Here is a 15,301-nt window from a genome sequence, read left to right on the forward strand (position 1 = left end):
ATTGCTGAACGACTTTACTTTCATAAAGTCATGGTGGTGCGTCCCATGGCGCGTTCTAGTACCCGTGCCAAGCAGGCAGGCAAGTAGCAGCGGCAGTTGGACTACGGAGCACCCGGCGCTCTCCTTCCCTGCAAGGTAGTGCCGTCCACCTGCAAGGAGCTCTGCACAACTTCACAGTTCTCCACTACAGATCTTGCTGACTGACAGGCAAGTAGACCAACTTTGCGAGCGGTGTATGTTTTAGTTTGCTTTTACCGAGTTGACATGATTTGCTTGGGCTGCGTATCTACTGAGTAGGCTATCCGGTGTGATAAAGAATGAGGGCAAAGAGGCTTAGGAAGGGAGCCTTATATGAGTGAGCTCTGGACTATCAATCGCAACAATAACCAGCACGGATCGCTGGTAGGATGACAATTGCGCACAGTTGGCCAGTTTGGGTACTATTTGCGCAAGAATCTTGTAGGAACCGTTTGCACAGGAATCAGGTCAGCCTTTCCTTAACACATTTGCTCTTACATCCCTGTGCAGATTGTCGCCTCCACGGGGGCACTTTAATTCAGGTTAGCCTGTTTTACTGGACCAATGGTCAACCAGTCTAAAGTGCATAGCCTAGTTGTGTGTTTCTTGCCTGTAGCCTGGGCGGTACAATACTGTCACACTCACTGAAATTTAAAATCTTGATCTCGTAAGATCTTATTCATACGTTTTGCTTATGTCTCCACCCGCTTTGCTAGAGTGCAGTGACAAACAAGTCAGTCGTAGGTTTTTAATTTTTAATTTTGTATGCCAAATTCGTGGGCTTTAAACAAAACAATAGCCAGAGAAAATGGAGAGGAGGAGGAGGAGGTGGTGGTGCTGGTGAGGTTTTCAGGAAGTGACAGGTGGTAAGCGCACCCCTTGCTCTGATCGCTCAAGTGGAACAAGAGGAGTTTCAGTCACCTCTTTTCGCATTGCGTGTCAGATTCAGGGTGACTGTGTGTTTTCGTTCTGTAACTTTTTCAAAAAGCGGTTGAAATAGCAAGGTTTTCGCCGAGATTTGTTTTCTCTTTGCGTACCTGAAGTAAGAGGGAGTGCACAGTGCGCGAAGCGACGTCACTACAGCCGCAGCAATCTGATTGGACGGCAGTCTGTGGGAGCACACCCAAATAGTTGGTTTCTCACCTGAGCAATAAGCAAAGTTCCAAAGTTGACCAATATGTAGCAATTTTTCAAGGCCATTGTACAATAGAAATATCGAAACACATTGAGTGTTGGTTACTGGTCTCGATTTGTGCCATCAGGACATTGGAAGTAGGTTACTGACTTAAAAAGGTGTTTTCTAGTTTAACATTTATGCTCTTTCTGTTAGCTGGTCATAACTATCCTTTGCTTCTTTCTGTCCTGGATATACATACCCTACCTTACCCAATTGCACAATGTGTTCCTCCATAACAGAAGGAAATAATTTCTCTTTGCAGTCTCATGTGTAAGACTTTGATCCATGTTTAAATGTGTCGAGTCATTGAGAAGGTGGTGCATTCTGCATCCTGCTGGCCTGTTGCTAGCCTGCAACCATTTAAGTCATCTACAGTTATTATTCACATTCATTCTTTGTGGAATATCCTGCTGTTGTTAACAAATAAACACAACACAATGTGCCTCCTCCCGTCCCTCCACAGTTAGCCCACTCTGTCTGATGGGACGTACACAGTGCTCCGGAGATGGCTCGACATGGGAGTAATTCAACAGGGCATAGAATGACACAACGCCATATGGGAGGCAGCAGCAGCAGCAGCAGCTGAAACATAGCCCCACTGTATGGCATAGGTCTTCAGCAAGCAAGCAAGCAGAGACAGAAGATACCGGCTGCAACTAGGGTGCCGTACTAGTAGAGGTAACCAACCAACCAACCAAGCAAGCAGGCAGTCTAATACCAGCCAATCATGTTCCACCGCATCAAAAAGGACAAGGACAAGTCGGAGAAGGATGGAGGGAAGAAGGACAAGGAGAAGAAGGACAAGAAGGAGCGCATGTCGGCCGCCGAGCTGAAGAGCCTGGAGGAGATGGGCATGAGGCGCGGGTTCTTCCACCTGCACCGCGGGGGCTCCAAGCGGGACTCCAAGGGCGCCAAGCTGGAGATCTCGGGCCCCATCCCCATCAAACTGCCCAGCAGCGCAGAGTTCAGCCTCAGCGCCCAAGACTACGAGCGCGTCCAGGTAGGGCGGGTGGCTGGACGATATGATGATATACTGTATCGTTATCGTGTTAGAGAAGTGTCTATGGTGCCCTTACATATGTACTTTGTGGTATATCGTGATATGCAGTCGTCAGTAGTTTACAGAATGAAACGACAATTTTACTGACACACATGCCAATAAGTATTAAGACAAGAACATTTTCGAGATGGTCTCTCAATATTTTCCACAACTGTATATTGTTATCGAGATAAAGTAATCCATATCGCGATATACTATATGTAGGGCTGTAACGATATTGTATCGAACCGAGAAATCGTGATACACAGAGTCACGATACTGTATCCTGATACAAGGAGGCAGTATCGTGATACGCCCTTTCAAAGTTTTATTACCCATTAGTCCAGCAAACAACCTTGTGATTTGATGTGATAGTGTTTCCAAACTTCAGTGGAGATACATTTCAGAAATCGTGGGGTGTATCGAACCGTAGGTCAAAAATCGTGATACGAACCGAATCATGAGTTGAGTGTATCATTACAGCCCTAACTATATGTTTTTTTCGTCCATCTCTACGTCCAGGCACGCATGCAGGAGCTAAGCCAGATGAGCTCCAGCGGCTCCAGGGACGACCTGAAGAAGGACGCCACCGCCACCGCCCCATCCCCTGCCATGTCCTCCGCGTCGGTCGCCACTACTTCCTCACAGGATGCGCCCGCCAGCGGCCGCTCCTCCATCAAGGAGCGGGCGGCCAAGTTCGGGCCGCTGACCAAGCAGAACTCGCAGGTGGGCCAGCTCATGAAGCGCTTCTCCTTCTCCCAGAGGAGCAAGGAGGAGAGCCCGAACCCGAGCCCGCCCGAGTCCACCGCCCCGTCGGGCCAGAACTCGGCCGTCGTGTCTCCTCAGATGGAGGCGCGAGAGGTGGACTCTCCGAGGCAGCTGGGCAGCCCTCCTCCTCCTCCTCCACCATCTCAGCCGGTCCACATTCCAGAACTGGTGGAGAAGTCGTTCCCGGCGGTGGAGCTGCAGCTGCCGGCGCTGGTGCAGCCCAAGGTTCCGGAACCGCGGGAGCTGGAGATCCAGCGGCGGAAGACGGGCGACTTTGGCTTCTCGCTGCGCCGGACGGCCATGCTGGACCACCACCCCGACGGCAAGGTGTTCCGGCGCGTGGTACACTTCGCCGAGCCGGGCTCCGGGCTGGGCACCAAGGACCTGGCGCTGGGGCTGGTGCCGGGAGACCGGCTGGTGGAGATCAACGGGCAGAACGTGGAGAGCAAGAGCCGGGACGAGATCGTGGAGATGATCCGGCAGTCGGGCGACGTGGTGCGGCTGAAGGTGCAGCCCATCGTGGAGCTGAGCGAACTGAGCCGCTGTTGGCTGAGGAACATCGAGAAGGGCACCACCAGAGACGCCTACGAGGTGAGGGCAGAGATTGTGTGTCGTGTGTGTCGTGTGTGTCGTGTGTGTCGTGTGTGTCGTGTGTCGTGTGTGTCGTCTGTGTGGTGAAGCTCTCAGGAATTGCTCTGTTTATTGATCCACCTGGTTAAGTGTAGGCATTGGTGTATCCCCAGAGTGTGTGGCACCTGAATTCAGGTTTGGGGATGCATCTGTGGCCTAATGGTTATGGAACTGGTCTCGGTTAAGAGGGTTAAGGGTTTCGATTCCTGGATCTATAGGCAGACTGTGGGTGGTCTCCTACGGTCTCGTCCATTGCAAATTGGGGTCAGAGACTTTCGCCCGGGCCAGATGGGACTGCAACAAGGGCTGTGATGTTACCGAGTATGAAAGTTATTGCCACCATACACAGCATGTTTTCTGTGAAAATATCAGGTTCTCATGGGGTCAGAGGCTTTGTTTGCTCTGACGAGTTTGACTTTTGAACTGCACTGTTTATTGATACACCAGGTGAAATGTAGGGTTCATAATTCATGATTCTCGCTTCATATCACCTGAAATATTTTTCACAGTGATTGACAAGCAAACATAGTCTGAGCAAGTTGCTATGTGACTTGATCTCTCTGCAGTACTGTGTAATTCTGCAAGCAAGGTTATGCTGTCATTGTGTACTCTGTGCCAAGCATGGTCAATGAATAGCTGCCCTGCCGTGAGCAAATCGGTCTATTATATGGCTTATGCCTCTTTTCCACTGCCGGTTTTCTGGTTGGCCTACAGCGCGACTTGGCCGCCACTTTTTGCTTTAGGATTGAGCTGTGTCGCCCCTATTCGAAAAGCAAAAAGTGGCGCCCGAGTCGCGCTGTGTCGAGCTGTAGGCCTACCAGAAAAAACGGCAGTGGAAAAGAGGCATTAGTGAAATTAAGATTCAGAATGATACTTGTGCCTCTTTTCCACTGCCAGTTTTCTGGTAGGCCTACAGTTCGACAAAGCGCGACTTGGCCGCCACTTTATGCTTTTCAATTGGGCACGACACAGCTCTATTAAAGAGCAAAAAGTGGCAGCTGAGTCGCGCTGTGTCGAGCTGTTAGGCCTACCAGAAAACCACCAGTGGAAAAGAGGCATTGGACACATAATATGGTGAGTGCACATATGTTATGAGACAGTCTGTGATATGACTGGATATAACCTTGAGTATGGGGGAATAGTAATTATGGCGGCGGTGAAGTCTGAGAGAGATGGATGTTACGTTGACTGGGGACATGTTTGTGGGATGAGGCAAGGTCATGATAGGACTGTGACAAAAGGCTCTGATTATGAGCTTATGAACATGATAAGAACAGTACTTACTATGAATGTTTAGACTGGTGTGCGTGCGTGTGTGTGTGTGCGCGTGTGTGTGCGCGTGTGTGCGCGCGCGTGTGCGCGATAGATAGATAGGGTTCTTTCTATTATCCTAACTCTCGTCCTCCCTTGTTCCCTNGCCTCAATATCTCGCAACGGTGCAATTCTAATGTAATTTTCTCGTTTGCAATCAGGACAGTGAATGAAAATGAGTGCCCCAAAACTTTATTGTTTATTCCACAGAGGCAGGGTGGCAGCGAAACGTGAGGCCACAAGCACCGGTCAAGGATGGGTCCACTCCACACATACTGTATTAGAAAGAAACCAGAGAGAGAGAGAGAGAGAGCAGGCCAACTTGTAGAGTTGACCTTTGACCTGCCAAGCCAGTCACTGGACTATGCCGTCATTCGGGATGTCTTCCATGGAAAGGGAGAAGAGCTGAGTGGCATATATACTGATTGAGCTTCTAGTGACTGTCAACCTTTGAATCGACTCTAATTACAGTGTGGGGGCAAAATAGACTTGTCATGTGTCCATGCTAATTTTCTGCAATGATTGACAGAAACGTATAACGATGAGTAATTGCGCTTTTAGTTGAAACGCTGGCGAATCCAAATTGACACACTCGCTCACTCAGCGCCTTTATTAGGGGCCAACAGAGCAGTCTCATAATGGGCTTTTCATCACTCTCATTAACTCCCATTAGCCGGTCCCCTGTGTAGGGTTGATTGGTTGCAGTTATACTGTACGATCAGCTGAGTGGAGAAGGAGGACCATGAAGTTAATTTATTGAGGTTGTCGTTTTGGGGTAGCCAGCCGTCTCTCAGTGGGTGCCAGTGGTGAAATGGACTGGTTTTGTCTGTCACCAGCCGCCTATGCTACCCCAGGCTCTTCTATTAGATGATTTACCTCTTGACTTTAACCTGGTTTACTCCTGAACCATCTTTAGAAAAGGAGGACTCCAGGCTCTTCTTTTCTTAAGAGGACTTCAGGCTCTTCTATTTGATGATTTACCTCTTAACTTTAACCTGATGTTCTCCTGAACCAGCTTTGTATAGGCCCCAAAATCAGAGAACTTCTCAACACCTTTGTTATTCTCTAACACCTCGAGTGTTTACAGTAAAGAAACTGAGTTTGAGCTTTGTGGCATCTATGTTTGAGAGATTCACTTTGGCTGCGTTTATTTTTTTTTTCTTTTTCAAACCCAAATTAATTAAAATGATTGTCTTCAGGATTGATATGGGTACATATACACTACTAAACGAATAATTCAATAAATAATTCTGTAAAAGTTTCTATGGGACCACTATGGGAAAAATAAGGATATCCTGCCTATGAAGGATGATCTGACGAGGAACTGATGATGATGCAACCAGTGTTGAATGTTCTCTTTTGGTTTCACCTCGTACTTTTCAGGCATTTCCTGATTCCCTTGTCTGTCCCCAGAGCCCTGACAACTCTGACGGAGTGAGAGTGAGGGAGTGGAAGGGAGTGTGAGAGGGGTAGAGAATAGTTCACATAGTGACATTCTTTCAGAGGAATGCTCACGTAGTAATGTGCATTCCAGTGACATAATGTGGCATTCCACTCATCAAAGCGCTGACAGGAAAACTCTCAGCATTGGCGATAACTAGCTTTATCAGTAGGGATGCACACGGGGTGCGATTTGTCAGAAAACTAGAGGGGGGATATGTTTCAGATTTCGAGCAATATCAATGGAGTTACATTAAATTGTGATTTAAAATCATGTAGAAAAAGTGGTGATATCAAAACCAGAAGGGAGGACTATCCCCCCCATCCCCCCTCCTACAAATCGCACCCTGGATGCACATTCAATACCACTTTTTTTTTTAAAAAAAAGAAAGTACACTAATGTCTGTACTTGGAAATTTGTGTGACTTTATCAGCACAGTTTTGAATTTACACACACACACACACAACAGTTCAAGCAGAAATGGAAATCTGTGAAATTGTGCTTAACACACTCCTATCTTGCTGCGTTCTGGATTAATAATACTGTACTGTACATTGATGTCTTTCTTCCGTAGTTCCAGTTGTCAGTGGTCAACATAGTGGCTGTAAACTGATGACTTGATTGATGAACAATTCACATACACGGTCCAGGCCCCTTGGGCTGTCGCTGGTCAGTGTATATGAGAATGGGGACACTAGTCATATCCAAAAAAGAAGAGAATGCGCGCACATCATTAGTAGGGGTGTAAATAATAATAAAAATATATCGATATATCGCGATATAATCTGACGATTGAATCAAATCGCATCGTATCGTGGGGCATTCTTAAGTATCGAAAATAATCGAATAGCTGGCCCCTGCCCAATGCCCTAGATCCATAACAGAAGTGGAAAAGTAATGGGAAAAAAATCGAATCGAATTGTATTGTATCGTATCGTGGGGCATTCTTAAGTATCGAAAATAATCGCAAAGCATAGAGTAATAAGATATCGATATTGAATCGTATTGGCATGGAGGCTGTGATTTACACCCCTAATCATTAGCACAGGTGGTGGACCAAACCGAAGGCAACTGAAAGGAAAGGTGCCATTACATTTTGTTTGGGAGCATTGAATAGTCGTGTTGTGGATGGACCTTTTTATAATTTCCTTTCAATGTGGACAGTCAAACATTAGGCTCGTTTGTGACGAAGCAGTGCTGCTTTTGCTAAGCAGCGAGCATGCACACTTCATCAGTTTGATGCATTGTGATTACCACAATGCATCAAACTGACAAAGTGCGCATGCTCGCTGCTTAGCAAAAGCAGCACTGCTTCGTCACGAACGAGCCTAATCACTATGTGTATGAGTTCCACCCTCTCCTGCTGTATTGCAGCGGGACTCGGGAGGCGGTGACACACTTTGCTGGTCCTCCTGTGGCATACGCGCTAAAGATAGGCTAGCTAGGTAGGTTGGCATCAGACCACCACAGCAGCCACTTCACAGCTGCCTTAATTACACAGAGGGTGTGTTCCAATAAGCAACCTTGCGTCCTCCTCTTGTGCATGTGGACTTGAATCAGGAAGTAATACGTTGTGAATCGTGATGACATCACTGACAACAGCATTATATTTACCTCGCAAAAGCTCAATTGTTAAGTCATTTTCTCATGTGGAAACTGGATGATTAATGTAGTCCCCCAAAAATTGTGAGGCCACAAGCACAAGTGGAGGACGCAAGGTTGCATATTGGAACACACACACAGAGTGACACACTGACTGTATCTCACACACTGCAGTTGTGACAGGGGAAAGTCATTGATCAATTGGTAAGGTTAAAGGAGCCGTTCTGCCAATTTTAATATGCTGTTGTACTGCTCACGCTACCCTTGACTTGTCAGTACCTGGTGACTCTGCGTTTTTTGGGCTCAGCCCTTTCCGAGATCTGAGCTATGAAGCAGAGACGTGGTCTGAGCACGGAATACTTTTGATCAGGCAGTCTGTCTGTTCTGATGCCCGCGTCTAACCCGATTGCCTCCCCCATCCAGCATATCAATTTCATGAAGCAACTGGTTAAGCTCCTTATGAATACGCATATTACATGGAGTTATTTTGCATGGAATTGCAATCCAAGTTTGACATTTAAAAGAGGGCTTGGCTTCTCAAAAATGTTATAAAGGGGTGTTGGAGGAGAGCACACCTGTGGAACCAGGCAGCCGCAAATGTTTTTTTTTTTTTTTTTTTTTACAGTCCATTGGGCGAGTGTCTATGTTTTCAAGTGTGTGTTTCACTTAAGAGGCTTAAGGCCCACATGCTGTGGTGGGGTTGATGCCAGCATCTGGGTATTGGGATGCCGATCAGGCTAGTGTGCATGTGCGTGTGCGTGCATGGGTGTTGTGTTTCCCTGGGCCCCTTATTTCCCTTCTCCTTGAGCTGTTCATCAGCTGTACTGTAGATCACAGGATGTCTTGTACATCACAGGATGTCTTGTCTCATGTGAGGGCTCCTGTGATCTTCCCATGATGGCCATAGCTGCAGGAATATGGATACTGCTGCTCTATGGACGACTACTGTACTGTACTGCACACACACATGCACATGCACATGCACGCATGCACACACACACATGCACACACACACATGCACACACACACATGCACACACACACATGCACACACACACATGCACACACACACATGCACATACACACATGCACATACACACATGCGCTCTATGGAAGATTATATTATACAGTACTCTAAACACACACACACACATACACACACACACTCTCTATGGAAGACAATACTCTAGTACACACACACATACACACGCGCTCTATGGAAGATTATATTATACTGTACTCTACACACACACACACACACACACACACACACACACACACACACACACACACACACACACACACACTCTATGGAAGACAATACTCTAGTACACACACACATACAGTACAAGCTCTGGAAGATTATATTATACTGTACTACACACACGCGCGCTCTATGGAAGACGATACTGTACTCTACACACACACACACACACACACGCTCTATGGAAGATTATACTGTACTGTACGCACACACACACACACACACACACACACACACACACACACACACACACACACACACACACACACACACACACACACACACACACACACACACACACACACACACACACACACACTCTATGGAAGGCTAATAATGTGCTGCACATACACACACACACACAGATGTCGTTTTGCATGTACCCACTGACCCCTTTCAAATAAGCAGACGCACCTCTCTGGACTGGAATTTATCCTGCCATCTCTTCCTGCCCCCCCCCTCCCCATCTCTTCTCTTCTCTTCTCTTCTCTTCTCTTCTCTTCTCTTCTCTTCTCTTCTCTTCTCTTCTCTTCTCTTCTCTTCTCATCTCTCTCTCTCTCTCTCTCTCTCTCTCTCTCTCTCTCTCTCTCTCTTCTCTCTCTCTCTCTCTCTCTCTCTCTCTCTCTCTCTCTCTCTCTCTCTCTCTCTTGCTCTGTGCAGCCACACACCTGTGGGTCTGCTTTCCCTGATATCCAGGATGCTCTTTTTTTTTGACTGACTATGAACTTCCTTTAGTATTAAACTGACAAATGGCCAACAGAACACCACATTAACTCAGTGAGGAAACATAGCAGGAAATCCCTTGTGTACCAGTTGAAGATATTAGCATTGCTTTGGTACTGGAATACATACATTGACATGACTTTTATTAGCATGTTCGAAACTAATATTTGGAAAACATCTTTGGATTCAAGCCAGTCCAGTGCCTTACGGAAACTAAGTGAGCATATCCGCTAAGTCCTTATTCTGATTCAAAATTCTTTTTCTGTTAATTAACAAATTATCTGTCCACATTGAGAATCTGTGTCATTCTCTCCAGAATCCTTCAGCGTTGTGAATCACTTGCACTTGTTTTGGATATGATGGGGCAGGCAGGCGGGTCGTTGCTGGAGAGCAGGAAAGAGATGGTGGTGTTATTATGTGTCTTGTTGTGTCTGTCTGACACAGCTGCAGCTGAGATAGAGCTGGGTCATCCAATGGGTCAAGGGCATTGATCTGCAGACGTATTATAAGGGCAATAGAATGCTCATAGTCTGGCCCTCAGAAAGGGGCTTTTTGACTGTGGATGGCGATAAAATCCACCATCGTCTGACTTTCTGACGGCATTCTTTGCTATTTCAATTTTGCTTGCCAGTCTCTGTACTATCACCGCTTCTAAAACTTGATTGGATATTGTTCCAGGTCCGTGACTCTAGGATGTTATTTTGAATAAGGATGATTTAAAAAAATAACTTTTTTTTATGTAGGCTTATCTTGCTTCTGTATGGATATATTATAGTTACAGTATGTGATGTAATGTCACATTTTTTAAATGCACCATTTTCTGGTCAACATTGAATACGTTGCAACTTTAAAAAAAAAATCTCCACTCTGCATGATATGTGTGATATGTGGGCCTTGGCCAAACCTGTGGGGTGGAGAGCAGCGTGCCTTAGAGTGCCGGCGTTCCAGCGTGCTTTGTTTGTGGGCTGTGTGACAATGAGCAGGTGTGTCTGTCTCTGCACCTACAGGGCTTGGCCAGGCCTGGACTGGTAATCTGGCGTTCAGGGCATTTTCCCGGTGGGCCGACAGTCATCACAGGCCCATTGATGCCCCTTAGTACAGATGAGGTCGCCGACAGGCCTATTCACTATTTGCTGAAAATACTCACCTACATCATAACAACATTGCTATGACATCACCGAGAGCCTTAAGTAACAGATAAAGACACAGCGATTACAATTTAGATGACACAAGGTTATAACATGGGCTCAGTCCACTTTATATCAACCCCTTAGCGCAGAGCCTATCATCATTTTAATATGAGGGTGGGGGTGAGTGAGGGGCTGCTTTGTTGCCAAAAATGCCCGTGCTGGTTTGTGGCCCCACTCCAGCCCTGGGCTTGGCCCTCACTCTGCCACATGTATAGAATGCCCTCCGCTCCAAAGTCCATCCTTTTCATGGGTGTGCACTGTGCAGTGCATAGGTAGGGGTGAGGTGGTGCTAAAGCACCTGCCCCTTTGCCCTCCTGGACAATAAGTGCCCTCTCTGATAGTTCTATTTTGTTGTTTTTTTCCCCTCATTGTACAAGTATTGTGGTCTTTGTTGACATAATAATCTAAATCAGTGATTTTCAACCTTTGGCCCACTGGTGGGCCCTGAAGGTATACCAAGTGGGCCTTGAAATAATATTCCAAAAATTATAATCACATTTTGGTGTGTGTTGCTGCTGATTTATGTGAGTTTTATTCGTAATCGAGTCAGAGGTGGGCCCCGAACATTTGTGACAATTTCGAGTGGGCCCCAAGTTGTAAAAGGTTGGGAACCTCTGATCTAAAAACTTGACGTTTAAGAGCGTGTGATAATAATGCCTCAATACAATCCGTATAACCTAGTAAAGCAGCCAGAGGTTCCAAATATCTCCCCAGCACCTGCCCTCCAAAATGTCTGTGCAAGCCACTGATCCTCTTGCTCAGGGGTGCTGCCAGAAATGCTGGGCCCCATGAAGGATTCGAATTTTGGCCCCCCTTAAGGGCCCCTCTCAGTGCTTGGGCCCCCTTTAAGGGCCCCTATCAGTGCTTGGGCCCTTAGAATCTGTACCACTTTTCCCCCCTAGCAGCCCCCATGCTCTTGCTCATGACTGAACTCAAGTGTGTCTTCATAAGAGTAAGAGTGTGCACATCTCACCTCTCTGAGGCAAGGTGCAGGACAGAGGCATATCTGATAGTGGAAAGAGTAGAAGTCCGCACACTGTGGCTCCACTTTGAAGGTTTTGTATGAACGTTGTATGACCTGAATGAAACCTTCAATGTGGAGCTACTGTGTGGAGACACCAATGTGTTCCTTGGAGATACAGTGTACCAGGGAATGGGATTCATAACATTTGTGGCCTTTTTGGTCTGGGGACACTTCTTTCTAAGCACCATAGGTGATAGGTAGTCCAGTTGCTGTGGAAGATGAATGGTGAGTTTGTCACCTAATACTGAAAAACACAACTGTTGAAATCCATGTATTAAAAAAGTCCCAGTACTCTAAAGGCTAAACATTTACAAGTGCCGGATCTCTGCACTGGTGAGTCCTCCCCGCCCACTTGAAGCCCTTTTCATGCCGTTCTGTTTTACAGAATCTGAGTAAAAGGTGTAGGCTCATAGTTCATCTCAAAAAATGTCATGGCACAATCTGTACTCTCTGAAAAACCACAACTACCCCAGCAGCACCTGCCTGACTCATGCCACAGTTCATAACTTCTCCTCTCCTCTGCTCGTGGTGGTGTTGGAGGATGCAGCCCAAATCCACTGCACATGCTTCTTCCATTCATATGTTTTGATAAGGGATCAAATATGATTCCTGTTGGCCCTGCCGTGGCCAACCGGTAGGGCACTCGTCTACCATGCTTTGCTGACCCCTCTCCGACTCTCTCCCCATTCGCTTCCTGTCCACCTTTCACACTGTCCTGTCGAATAAAGTCGAAAAAGACCAACAAAAAATCGATTCCTGTCACTCACGCTCCATAAGCAAAAAAAAAAAAAAAACTGTTGAAAGGGTCGACCCAGGAGTTTCATTTTTTCCTGAGTTTTTATCCCGAGTGCCGGCTTTTCAGTTGTTCTTGGCAGGTTGTCCCGTTCTGGGTTTCCAGCAGATTGCTATTCAGAGGCCCTGCCTGCCTGCCTGCTTGCCTGCCAGCGAAGTTACACAAACTCTGGCTGGTAAGATGCCTGGCATCAACAAAAATCCTCACAATATCCTGTTGTTGTTCCCTACCGCTGTGCTGGCATTGGCAGAGGGTGTGTGTGTCCATGCGTGCGTGTGCGTGCGCTGTTTGGAGGATAAGTATATTCCAAAAGTGTGCGTGTGTATGTGCTTGCACGACTGTATGCAAGTCTGATTCCAGGTTTGATCAAAGCTGTGTGTCGTGCATGCGGTCTGACATATTTACAGTGGTAATTAGCTTTGTGCCATTAAAGTTGACAAGTCCATTGGGAAAAGTGCATGGACTTGATGAGTTGTGCTAGTCTGGGGTGTCTAGGGCCTGCTGCACTGGTTTGTGTAGTAGACCGTATGCAAGACCTGAATAACCTGCTAGTGTAACCCATGTCGTAAGTAAGCTGCACATGCAGGGTTGAACCTTAACACAAGGTGTTAAATGTGTGACTGACAACATATCAAAGAAATATTACTGAGCAGTAGGTTGCCTTCCAAATTCATTTTTGACATGGCCAGGCTTTTTCTGTGCTTCCGTTCACATTTATTGTTATTACAATATAATTATCATCGTCATTATTCTAATATTTAGTAAGCCCAAACCCAAGTAAGCCCAAACTTATTCTTGCAGCTCCTAATGCTGTCATCAGTCCCACTCATGCCAAAACCATATGCCAGAGCTGCCACAAGGTTAGAGTCTCTGATTGGCTATGTTGAAATCAAACCTAATGGTAATTGGTTGTATGAATGAATGTGATTAGCTTATATAACTAATTTCCGGTCCAAATCGGCTGTATTTGAACCAGGAAGAGGGCTGGTGTGTTTTGTACAGCAGGGCCACTGATAGCTTTGGTCGGACCCAGGACAAGGTCATCTAAATGTGTCCCCCACCCAACACGTGCATTTCTGGGCCACCCCATTCTCTGGGCCCGGGTCAACTGATCCGTTGGACCCTTGTCAGCGTCCCTGGTGGCTACTAGTGCCCTGATTGTGGTTGCAGCGCAGGGCTGTCGTTCAGGGGGGGTAAAGTGTGAGTGAGTCACCAGGGCCCCGTGTTGTATATAGGGGGCCCACACACACACACACAGTGCAATTTATGAAGATATTTGGCTGGAGGGGGGTCCACTGGAGCTGATTGCACAGTACATGCAGGGCCGGATTAATGCACAGGCTAGATATGGCTGCAGCCTAGGGGCCCCCACCTGCCATGGGGCCCCCGATTGGTCAAAAGTGAGAAATTGCAGAATTATGACAAGATGCAATATTGAAATATTCATCTGTCATTTTGAGTACAGTTGGTAGACGTGTTGTCCCTAATTCCTAGCATGTAATTATGACACTGTCCATGTAAATTTGTCACATAATTTTGCTTTTCCGAGGGGCCCCACATCAACTTGTAGCCTAGGGGCCCCAGGCCATCTTAATCCGGCCCTGAGTACATGGGGTCCCAAACGTCCTGCTACGCCCCTGTGTGTTTGGCTGTGTTCTCTTCTCAACAGCAGAAGCAGGCTGGAGTTGGCCAGAGGCAGCATAGCATCTCATATCTGGGTTGTCCCAGATCCCTCTCCTCTCGATGTGACCATGACAGAGAGGCTCTCTACAGTACGTGGAAGACAGAGAATTATGGCACACAGAGGTGACCCAGAACTCTACCCAGGCTTCTATTTAAAGATCCCTATGAGCGCACGAGAAATCTGGAGGAAGTCAGTTTTCAGCACTATCATTTCAGAGCAGTTTACACAGTGTTCATGTATCACAGTATGAACATGCAGTACAGTAAAGTATATGCACAGATGTGCACAGAAGGGCCGGCAAAGGACTCGGGACGGGAATCGAACCCCGGTCAGCCGCATGGTAGACGAGTGCCCTACCAGTTGTCACCTTTCATTGTCACTTTCTTCGTATTATGCACGGGTCATACAAGGAAAATGAAATTGCATTTCTCCCTCTATACCATGTCAGGACATAGACATGCACAGGACTGACATTTACAGGCTGACATTTAAGTGGGAGACAGGACAAGTAACAGTGATGAACTAGTAACAATAAAGTGATTTATTATAATTAATAAATAACAACTGGACATTTAACATTGAACATTTATCATATAGGAAAAAAATAGATAAAATAAGATAAAAGACAGGTGACCTCA

General features: G+C 46.6%; 1 protein-coding gene across 1 annotated transcript in view; it reads left to right on the forward strand.

The window, feature by feature from the left end:
- The first annotated feature begins 401 nt into the window (after positions 1-401).
- Positions 402-15,301, forward strand: part of LOC134452474 (unconventional myosin-XVIIIa-like) — a 177,800-nt gene continuing 162,900 nt past the window's right edge. The window contains exons 1-3 of the mRNA XM_063202880.1: positions 402-485; positions 1,659-2,195; positions 2,757-3,593. Of these exons, the coding sequence (XP_063058950.1) occupies positions 1,923-2,195; positions 2,757-3,593 (1,110 nt within the window). The 5' untranslated portion in view covers positions 402-485; positions 1,659-1,922. The remainder of the gene's footprint in view (positions 486-1,658; positions 2,196-2,756; positions 3,594-15,301) is intronic.

This window comes from Engraulis encrasicolus, chromosome 7 (genome assembly GCF_034702125.1).
Source record: "Engraulis encrasicolus isolate BLACKSEA-1 chromosome 7, IST_EnEncr_1.0, whole genome shotgun sequence".
Taxonomy (NCBI): domain Eukaryota; kingdom Metazoa; phylum Chordata; class Actinopteri; order Clupeiformes; family Engraulidae; genus Engraulis; species Engraulis encrasicolus.